We start from the raw sequence: 12,302 nt of genomic DNA on the forward strand, positions 1-12,302 counted from the left end.
GAACTTTAATATATATGGTGGTGTGTACTTTCCTTTCTATGAACTGTTATGATACTGAATATGACATCGTCCGCCCCCGAACGTTTCCGCCGTTCTGGTTTCGGGGTGTGACACATGAAGATTGTGGCTAGGTCTAAATGCCGAGAAAGCACATTTGAAGAGAACCGTCAATGGAACTGCTTCAGTGAATGAATCGAATGTGCCAAATAGTGGGTGTATTGGAAGGAACTTGATCATCAGTTTAATGGTGTCTGTGACAAGTCGAAATTTCTATCTTGTGCAAGAGATTAATTTAATCAAAGTTAGACTCGTTTTGCTAGCTTTAGCACTATTTGGGGTCTATTTGAGTGTTCTAAACCTAGTACAATTAAGGTAGGAACCTAGAAATGGGATAACACGATGCATATCAAGCAAAATAGGGCCAAACACTCCAAAACATGGAGTGTGCGGCCATACACTTGAGTGTACGTCCACATACAGGTGTGTGCGGCCGCACACCCATCCCAGCCACACACTCTTGCCTATATATGCCATCCTTAGTCATTTTTGAACACTTTTCCCACTCCTTCAAAGCTGGAACACGTTTTTTCTCAAGTATCATCCAAATCTTCATATTTATCTTCATAAAAGTAAGTAATCCTTCCTATGATTTGTTGATTCTCGAACTTAACTAGCTTTCTTCCCTACTTAGATCCATGAAAACACGTTTTTGGTGTCAGATCTTAAAGAACACCAAGAACACATACTAAACTTTTTGGAGTATAACCATACTTCTAAGCCTCTAAATCGTATAAACACTTATCATAGCTTGTTATAGGCTAAGAACACTTGAAGATCTTCTAGAAAAACGCCATTTCTCATGATCTTCAGGAGTGTACGGCCGCACACACCATGTGCACCCATACACACCCCCTTTTAGGTCCCAAAATGGCAATAAACTCCATATAAGGCTAGATCATGAAGTGGGAAACCTTCCTAGATGGGTTCTAAGGCCTTAAAATACGTTTTGACACACTTCATAGGGAGTGTGCGGCCGCACACACACCCTGGCCGCACACACACCAATATGGTGTATTTTGACCATACATTCCCTTGTATAGCCATACACCCCTTATATACAATCATATATGATTGTAACACTTCAATATAAGTGTTTACTAGTCCTTAAGGTGGTCCCAATTCAATGATTAGCTGTTACAAACACTAATTGTATGCATACGTATGTCATAATATGGTTAATAGGATTCGTTTGTGCTCAAGTCCACAATTGACACTCAACCTCCTAAACCGATACTACCGTCGCATCACTCACTACAGTTGAGTTCATACCCCTTAATTAACCTTTGAAATGTTTTTAAATGCTTTTATGGGGGGGGGGGAATAGAATTTGAATCGTACTAGTTATTATATCAATCACATGTGATTAATAACTAGTACACAAATGGATGTCCTATGCTTTAAACTGTCTTGTCTACAGAACTACTTCAAAATGATTTCCAAACACTTTTACATGTTAAACTCTTTATAAAACTTAGTTTTAGTTTCCAAATCGTTACTTTCAAAACTCTTTAAACTTATACTGTCAAATCATATTCAATACATATATAGTTATATAAGTAAGGTTTGAAGGACTTAGGACTGATAATACGCTCTATTTCATGTTCCTTGTTTGGTTGTGGACTTATAGTCCCCTATTGTTTGTCTGAGTGTCATTTGATCCTTAGTTATATATCATGTGTATATGTATAGACATAAAAGCTTTCTGTCTTATTTCAATGCGCTCAGTTGTACAAACAATCTTTTTAGTAAACTATAATATGTATAGTTTAGTGATATACTACTTACTACCTTTTGTACTATGAAACATACAAAGAGTCAGTTCATACATGAGTCAATACATACTGTAAACAATACATACTCTACACTATACAATTGGACATACTACACACTAGGAAGATATAACATACAATATCACACAATATTCATACACACTAAATACTATACTAAAGAACATACTATGATGAGAATCAGGGAGGTCATTCACTACACTAATACATACAATACATACATACTATAACATAAATGTGAACCATTGTTTCGTGGCATGGCACCACATGCCATGGCTCGATATGTATCCAGAATCTCCTGGAGGGAGAACGTGAGTTTGTGTATAGATCTATACTGGATTGACAATCCTACACCTTACTACTAGCTACAATGGGATCTGCAAATCTTTGGGTGACAAATGTCATTACTGTTCGACGTATTACATCATCGAGATTTCCCCTAGTTGATTAGTACGGTTACAATTATATCACATTATATCTTAATTAACATTTGTTTTAAGGTAATAAGTACAGCAGTAATTACTACATCCTAATACTACAGTACTTCGTTATTTTTCCATTACATCTACTTTGTGATCTTCTCACATAAGCAACAATGAGAGAACTATATTTTATTAAATAATAGTCACATTTGGGATAAATATTCACTTTTACACTAAACCAACTTGCAGCACTCGATGCCTTGGTAGAAGGCTACTTTTAATAGAAAATATAGGTTTTTCTAAGAGTTACAAACAATTACTACAAACATTTTTACAAACTTACACACTCAATACTTATAATCACTTTCATGCAAACAACAACACTAAAATACTTATGAACTCACCAACTTTAATGCTGATAAACTCTTTCAAAATAACTTGTATTCTCAGGTCATCAGTAGACAGGTACCGATGCCAACTTTTGAGAAGATGGAGCACTTACAAGACTCATCTTTTATTTTGATTCATATTTTTGGTGTCTGTAACTGTATAGAACACACTTGTATTAGAATACATTATTAATGCAATGGATGATGTTGTTTGCTTGTTTATTATATTTTTGTGTTGTGATACTATACATGATGTCCTCCGCCCTAGAACGTTTCCGCCGTTCTTGGTTTTGGGGTGTAACAGTGTCGTTGTAAGAATGATGATCTTTGAAGATCCCTCTGTAATTGCTTGCTCAATCGAAGGTGTGAGGTCTTTGATAGTTGAATTAGACCCTGTGGGACGAACTGAGCCTGAGACCCTGGATTGCTTCTTTGAAATTCCCGACTTCATCATTGTTATAGAAAAGAGTTTGAGAACTTGCTGGAAAAAGTATTTTAGCAAGAAGATGAAGAAGATGAGAGAGTTCGTCAGGAGAGTTCAGATAGCGTAAAGGTTATCTTGGGAAGCACTAAGGGTTTTTATACCTCTGGATTCCAAAAGCTATTGATATTAGTTGAATTACATCTGTTAAAGTTAAAAACCCTTTGGTTTTTACCATTATCAACTGAATTTAAATAAATCAAAAAGAAAATTTTATTCCGGAAAAGGTGGGGCATTAAATGCATTGCAGGTCCATCATGAAATGTCAGTTAAACATGGGGTGTGACGTGCTTTTACCCGTTGCAAAAATGGGGACGTGGAACAGACTAGACCCTAAAGGTTGCATAACATGAATGGATGAGAAAAGGATCTTTCAAAATAGATTTCTTTTATATAAAAACGATTTATTAGATTTGTATCCTAAAGTAGACCTGACAGAGGAAAGGTTTAAGGATTATTAAAAAAGGTTATGTGCAACAAAATGAATGTTTGAGGAATGTTTTTTTTTTGTTTTTAAGGTTCATTAAGTAGCACACATCATCATTTAAAGCACTTGAAAATTAATGTCTGTGGGTTCAGTGAATGCGTCTACAATAGTGGAAGCTGAAAACAAACTAGATCATGAGGTTAGAATATAAAAGAAATAAAGGGACGCGAAGATTATATAGATCATATGCGTTTTCAGTATACAAAGTGTACTGAAAAGCATATATGAAGAATAGACTAATCAGTTGTTCTAGAAAGGAACCGTATTGAGTAAATCGCTTCAAGAGTTTTGTTTTGAAAAGAAAAGAAGCAGTCTATTCACCTCCGGAGACCTGAAATGGTATGCGGTACTTATCCTTTTAGGAAGAACTGCGGGTCTAGATTCATCATTCCTAGCATTTCCAAAAATCCATTTTACTTTGTGGAGTCGAGTGCCTTGGTAAAAACATCAACTATTTCTTCATGAGTAGGAACAAAAATAATTTCAATGTTACCTTTAAGGATGTGGTCTTTGATGAAGTGATACTGAAGTTCTATGTGTTTTGTCTTTGAATGATGAATAGGATTATGAGAAATCACTATTTCACTCTTAGAATCACAATAGATGGGTACCCGCAACATCCTGTAACGGTAGTCTATAAGTTGAGTCTTCATCCAAAGGACTTGGGAACAACAGCTAGTTACGGCCATATATTCCGCCTCTGCGGTAGACAAAGAAACACAATTTTGTTTCCTTGAAGACCAGTTAACTAATCTTCCTCTTAAGAACGGATATCCACCCGAAGTGCTCTTACGATCGAGTATGTACCCAGCATGATCTACATATGTGAAAGCTTGAAGACTAAAATCATTACCTGCAGGGTACCAGAGGCCCGTTGCTTTACTTCCCTTTAGATATCCGAGGATCTTCTTGATTGCGGTCAAGTGAGATATTTTAGGGTCATCTTGGTACCGAACACATAAACCCGTGGAAAACACAATATCCGGTCGGCTGTCAGTGAGGTACATCAACCATCCAGTCATTGATCGGTATGTTTTGTGATCAACTGACTCTCTGGTAGGGTCAATTGAGATTTTATACCCAAAGGCCATCGGGACCTTCGCCGATGAGCAATTGTCCATCGAATTACCAAGTAACGATTAATTGGATACAAAAGATTTTCATCCAAGGGAAATATATCAGTGATGTATCAATATGTAAAATAAAATTTTCATTTTTTTTTATATAGATGTGAAGATCCATTTGATTTTGTATATAATTTAAATATGTAATTTTAATTGACTAATTGACTTTCTAAAGATCTTTGGTTTCTGTTACAAGCAAATCATCGTTTCTTGTAAGGAAATTAAATAACCGGTGATATAGAGGAAAGTAAAATTAATATTTTTTTATTACATGAGTCCACTCTTTATAAGATTTATAAAGATAAAGATATAGATAGATATTCGTATGAACATTTTTCATTTTAATTTATACCCGAAGATCTAGCTAGCATGAAGTCCTTACCTTTAATAGGAGATTAGAATGCCAATAAATAATAAAGCATCGTCGTATGTTTAAATACACCTTCAAATAAAAATTAATATGGTTAGATGGATAAATGGCGTAATAGTAACATCGGAGGAGTGCATTGCTTAGAATGTATGTAAAGATGGCAACGGGGGCGGGGGAACACAGGGGACCCCAATCCCCATCCCCATCCCCGAATCCTCATTCCAATCCCCATCCCCATCCCCATCAGTGAATATAAATAAACCCTCATCCCTACCCCCAACGGGGACTGGGGATCCCCAATACGGAAACGGAGATTTCTTTTTCTCTTTTAACATGCAAACTTTTACGTAAGAAAAAACTCTATATTTCAATTTTACCAGCATAAGTTTAAAGATTTTATAAAATACATAAGTACCCATAAATTGTAGAAAAAATATAAATAAATTTTCAACCAAACTTAAATACATACATGAAAAATCAAGTAGAAAAATTATCAAATTGATATTTAAGGTAAAATAGATCAACCAAAGAGAAAAAATATATATATACACGAGTTTAAATTAGATAAAAGAAAAAACAAAAAGTATAATTTCAACCAAGTAATTACTAATGAGTTATGTTAATTAGATCAAATTTTATGTATTATAAACTATACTATAAATATATGGGTTGTATTATTTTAATATATTAATATATGTCGGGGGCGGGTCCAGGGTCGGGGATTAAGGGTATTCCCATCCCCATCCCCACTTTTTTTATTCGGGTATTCCTCATCCCCGTCCCCATCACCGGTCAACCTGGGGATTCCCCAGTCAAAACGGGTCCGGGTTTCGGGTTCCCATTGGGTAAGGGGATTTTTGCCATCCCTAAATGTATGGCCCCATTTTTTTATTTATTTATTTATTTTAACTATTTTTGGGGTGAAATGTATCCTAACAAATAAATGAGAAATTAAAGTTGCGTTTGGTTGTGAGAAATTGTTTTTATTTTCCGTCCCCATCCCCGGTCAACCTGGGGATTCCCCAGTCAAAATGGGTCCGGGTTTCGGGTTCCCCGTTGGGTAAGGGGATTTTTGCCATCCCTAAATGTACGACCCCGTTTTTTTTTTTAAACTATTTTTGGGGTGAAATGTATCCTAACAAATAAATGAGAAATTAAAGTTGCGTTTGGTTGTGAGAAATTGTTTTCATTTTCTATGAAAATGTTTTCCGAAAATAAGATTGAGTTTTCATTTTCAATTTCAATGAAAACGCATTTGGTTGGAAAGGGTAGAGTTTTCATTTTCCATCTTAAAATTTTGGAAAACTTTGGGAAACTATAAAAACCACTTTTCTAATTTACATGCAATTTGAAAAACTGAAAAATTTTCATTTTCTTATAAAACTTTGGAAAACTGAACGGACCAAACATGTTTTCAAAATTTCCGTTTTTCTTGGAAAAATTTTCTAGAAAATTGAAAAATTTTCCACAACCAAACGCACCCTAAATACCCTCCTATATTTTCTTTCTATTCATCTTCTTATCGTATCAAACTATGTGTAAAACACATGTATTATATGGGTTAATTAAAAAAATTAAATATAAAGGTCTAAATATTTAAGAACTTTGAATTATATGAAAATAAGAAAAATAATGAATTATTAAAATTGATTTTTTATCTTTTAAATTTAAATAAGTAAACAAAATAAAATAATGAGAGCTTTAATTTGGGAATTTTGAAATAAGAAGATAAATCAATTAATGAAATTGATATTAATTTATTATTATATTTATTGTAATTATTACATTAAAGTATTATGTGAAATTTATTAAAATAGAAAAACCTATGAAATGACATGCTGAAAAGAAATTAATTCAAAATAAACACAAAACAACATTTGCCAAGTTGAATGAGAGTATAGCATGTGACAAAAAAAAACTTTCATTTATTAGAGCAGATGTTGACATATGCCACATTTAATGAAATTAATAGTGTTTTAATCCACTTGTCAATATTCGATATGGTAGTAGGATGGGTAGGAAGAAAATATAACAGGATATTTAATTTCTCTAAATAATGTTTAAAGATATTTAAAAAAAAAATAAAGAGAATACTTGATGAAGCGAAAGAAAATAAATGAGACAAAGTTATATAAAAGTTAGAACGTAATGACAAACATTATTTTTCAAACTTTCTCTAATAATATTAACATCATTAAACCCCACAAGTAAAAAACAAGATTTTAACAATGTGATAATATATAATCGTTTATGAATTAAAAAAAAAATGTGAAAGCATAAAGAAAACTAAAGAGAAAAACAAAACAAAGATTTTCATAGAACTTGTTCCCAGAAAAATACACAAGGACAGAGTACATTTTAACTTTAAGTGCCAAAATTTGTGCAACCGGTCCTAATATACAAAATACAATAAATTATTTATAAATAGTTGAATACTAGTTTATTATTAATTTATTATTTATTATAGGGTGAGTGTTTGTTTTGTGGTTTGTCAGTGTGTGGGTGGGTGCCCCTTCCAAAAATAAAAGATGAGGAAGTGAAATCAAAACTCTTCACCTATTTCAGGAGGCAACACAAAAATAAAAATACACTCACGACACCTTTCTCCCACCTCTTTCTCTCTCCTGGAATCTCATACATATTCGCAGGTACACACATATCCACATCATTCACACACCCATAAAACAAAAAGCTTTCAGGATCTCAATCTTATTTCTTCTCTCTGTTTTTTCCCTCCTCCCTCCTCGTTTGTGTCAATTCTGCCATTTTTCGATTTACGATTTAACAAAATGCATTACTGGTCTCCTTCGTTAGACGTTGATCATGAATTTGAGAAGCTTGTTAATCGTATGCATCCACCCAGGTAAAAACGCTTCTTTCGATTGGTTGTTTTCAACACCAATTAACTTAAATTCCTCGATTTTTTTTTGTGTTTTATCTTTCTTTGTTGCACTTTCTAATTTGTTCTATATATGGATCCTCTTCGATACAAATTTAAGTTAATTGGTCGCTGAATTGGGTGAATTTGCGGCTGGTTAAATAATTTTATTTCTCTATGAACAATCTTCTTCTACTTTTAGAAGAAATGTGACAATTTTCAAGATTTTAACGATTTCTGAAGTGTCCTTTTGGGATTAATCATTTACATCTGTTTTGTACACTCAATTATTGATGAATTCTCTGTGTTTTTATCTGTAGGGTTACTGTTGATCATATCACAGACAAAAAGTCCACTCTCATCAAGGTATCCTCAAATTGTAGGAAGAGAATGTCTACTTAATTAATTCCCCAAATAAAATACCAGGTTAATTATTTAATTCTTTGAGTAGGTCGATAGCGCCAACAAGCGTGGGAGCTTGTTAGAAGTGGTTCAGGTTTTGACTGATATGAATCTGTTGATCAAAAGAGCTTACATTTCTTCTGATGGAGGATGGTTCATGGATGGTATATATATATCTTCAATAACCCAGTCGTTTTCGTATTAACTTCATGCTAAAAATAAGCTTGTTTTTTTTCCAGTATTTCATGTCACTGATCACAATGGGAAAAAGCTCTCAGAAGATAATGTTGCAGATCGCATCCAGCAGGTATCGGTAAAAACCATGTTTTGTAAACGCATTAATTAAAAAAGTTTGGGTCTCGCCACAGTGTTTGACTTTCGATTTGAATGTCAGCTATTTTTAGCACATACTTGATTTGTGGGCCACCGCAGGTGTTACTATTTACATGTGGGCCAGTCAGAAGTTGTTGTAAAATTAATTAATTTTTATTGTTTGTCACTTGACCAAGAGTGTGTGGCCAGTTAGGAATTGTTTTGGAAAAATAAATTTTATTGTTGTGTTGCAGTCACTGGGACCAAGAGGATGCAGTTTCCGGTCCTTAAGAGGTTCAGTCGGGGTCAAATACGCATCAGAAAGCACCACAATCGAACTAACCGGGCGTGACCGGCCCGGTTTGCTTTCTGAGGTTTTTGCGGTTCTTGCTGATCTCAAATGCAACGTGGTTGCTGCTGAAATCTGGACTCACAATTCAAGAATGGCTTCTATTGTCTACATCACTGATGACGAGACAGGACATCCAATTGATGATCCTGATCGACTATCTAAAATCAAACAACTTCTCTTTTATATTCTCAAGGGTGATCTAGACATGCAAGGTGCACAAACCGCGGTATCAGTGGAGTCCACTCATACACAAAGGCGGCTCCACCAGCTGATGTATGCGGACCGTGACTATGACCTGTCGGATGGGACTAGCGGGACCCGAAACGGTCTGGTGACCGTAGAGAATTGTGCCGAGAAAGGTTATACTCTGGTGAATGTCAGGTGTACTGATCGGCCGAAACTATTGTTTGATACCGTATGCACGTTGACAGATATGCAATATGTCGTCTTTCATGCAACTATCATTGCAGAAGGAGCTGAGGCTTTTCAGGTAAATCTCATGACTCATGTCCAACTAAAAGTGTTTGTTTGTGTCCCATATTAGCTACTATAATGTGTTTGACCCTTCACTCTTTGGAGAGAACATTAACAATTATATGTATCTAACATGATCTCTAATCTCATTCGGGCGTGTTGGAGTCCCACACTGCCTATCTATATCTATGAACTCTTTTGGATACAAAATCAACAACTCCAATATATCTACTAATCTTAATAAATAATTTAAATATGGGAAACTTGTGTAGGAATTTTACATCCGTCATACCGATGGATGCCCGATTAGCTCAGAGGCAGAGAGGCAACGAGTGATTCATTGTCTAGAGGCAGCTATAAAAAGACGAGTCTCCGAGGTATGAAACGCAAATTCTATGATTGAATATTGTCCAACGCTATGTATTTACTATTTTAAAACTTTTTGTAATTTTCATCCACCACAAGCAAACTCTTTTTCAACTCCACTTCGAAAATTTGTTGGGTCCACTTAATTGCTGGAAAAAATGATTTTTTTTTTTATTTTTTAATTTTTCACTCAAAAAAGTACAGAATACATGAAAACTATTAAGTTAAAAAACAAAAAAACATAAATAAATGATACACGTATATTAAATTTATCTATAAATAACAACATAAATGATCTATCTCTTTTTTTTTTTTATATATATCTTTCATTGGGGGAAGTTTATTTTGGCCCCACATGGAATATTTTTTTTTGGATCTAATAATCATATGATATACAGGGCCTAAGACTAGAACTATGCGGTGAAGACAGATTGGGGCTATTATCAGACGTGACTCGTATTTTCAGAGAGAACGGGCTATCAGTGACTCGTGCGGAGGTGACAACAAGAGGTTCTAAAGCCGTAAACACATTCTACGTGATGGATTCATCGGGGTCTCAAGTGAAAAGTGAAACAATTGAAGCAGTTCGCAATGCAATGCTAGTTGAGACCGAGACAATGCTTAATGTGAAGGAAGAGGAAACATTTAGAAAGTCGAAAGTTAGTGGACAGGAAAGTGGAGGAGGGTTTTCATTGGGTAATCTGTTTCGGAATAGATCTGAGAAGTTTCTTTACAATTTGGGTCTTATTAGATCTTGTTCCGAAGTGGCATAAAGTATGTTAATGGAAGAGGGTAGTTAGATGAGGTTTATGCGTCAAATGTGTTGTTTAATTAGAGAGCAAGTGTAAATATACATATATATATACATGGATGGTTTGGCCTTAAGACTCATTCAAAGTCATTCATTTATAAGGGCTTCTTGGACTAACTTTATTGTTATATTATGTATATGTTAAACTAAAACATGAAATTTGGTTTAATATGAATTAATTATCTGATATAAAAATTAAGATTCAATTTATATAAACTACTTTATCTCAATAATTTCTTGAAATCATTTTACATTTGATATTTAATTTTTTTATTACTCTAAAAGTTTCATTTTTATGTTAATGAGGCTTTACAATTTAAATGCATTGTAAAAAGTAGTCATATGTTTATGCAACAATTAAATTAATATGTTTTTCTTTAGTTATTAATAAGTAGTACGGTTAATATACAGTATACAAAATATTAAAAAAATAATAATAAAAAAATAAAACATTATCAACATCACACTGTATATCCCAGTATTGGATTGATATTGGATAACGGCGTAATCCCCGAAACTTTGGATTATATTAGTAAAAATACTTAAGCATGCAGCAAGTAGGACAAAGACGTAAGACAAAGAAACGCATGTCAATGTGATTGAAAGTTGAGCAATTTAATGATATGGCTTTTCAATCTTATTTTATGTCAAAATCAGCTCCTACTTAATGTTAGGTTTTGATTTTAATGAATAAGGGCGAGGGGTGATAACTTTCGACCCAACTCATAATCTGACACTAACCCAACCCGAAAATAGACGGGTTTGAGTTGAGATTTTTTACCCACCAACCCGTCAACTTGTCAACCCGTCAATCCGTTTATTTCATGGTTCGGTTGGGTTAATATATATATATATATATATATATATATATATATATATATATATATATATATATATATATATATATAAAGAGAGAGAGACAGAGAGAGAGAGAGAGAATTAGGTTCAAATGGTTTCAGTATCTATTGTGCATGTATGATTGATTCTGGACCAATCATTTTAGTTATTTTAAGAAACTCATTAATGCATATTAAATGCTGAAGATATAATTAATATCCATTATATTTTCAACATGTAATATTCATTAATTATTTTTTAAAATAACTAAAATGATTGGTCCAGAATCAAGCATACATGCACACAATAGATAGTGAAAACTAAATAACCTAACCATATATATATATATATATATATATATATATATATATATATATATATATATATATATATATATATATATATATATATATATATATATATATAGGGAAAAGTGAATATACCCTTAAGAGTATATAAGCTTAGGTACCCGAACACACCATAATACGTCGTTTTGTTTGATATATTCATTATAATGTTCATAAACTTCAATCTTAAGTTGATTTACTTTCAAGATATTCGAAATTTCCGTATAATCTTTCTCTTATATCACATCTTTTTGCCGAACACTTATTAGACTATGTATTGTAGATGAAAATGAAAATTATGTAAGAGAAAGATAAATGTGTAATTTATAAAAATCTTGGAAGTAAATCAAGTTAGAAGTTAAATTATAAGAACATTAGACAATTAGAATGTATTATATGATAC

At 33.4% G+C, this 12,302-nt stretch overlaps 1 protein-coding gene across 1 annotated transcript; it reads left to right on the top strand.

Moving 5' to 3' along the window:
* Positions 1-7,679: 7,679 nt before the first annotated feature.
* Positions 7,680-10,789, top strand: LOC111889469 (ACT domain-containing protein ACR4). The gene is made up of 7 exons (XM_023885615.2): positions 7,680-7,983; positions 8,319-8,364; positions 8,450-8,564; positions 8,640-8,707; positions 8,967-9,554; positions 9,811-9,915; positions 10,303-10,789. The coding sequence occupies exons 1-7, from the start codon at positions 7,910-7,912 to the stop codon at positions 10,675-10,677; spliced, it is 1,371 nt and encodes a 456-aa protein (XP_023741383.1). The 5' UTR covers positions 7,680-7,909; the 3' UTR covers positions 10,678-10,789.
* Positions 10,790-12,302: the final 1,513 nt, after the last annotated feature.

The sequence above is a fragment of the Lactuca sativa genome, chromosome 8 (genome assembly GCF_002870075.4).
Source record: "Lactuca sativa cultivar Salinas chromosome 8, Lsat_Salinas_v11, whole genome shotgun sequence".
Taxonomy (NCBI): Eukaryota; Viridiplantae; Streptophyta; class Magnoliopsida; order Asterales; family Asteraceae; genus Lactuca; species Lactuca sativa.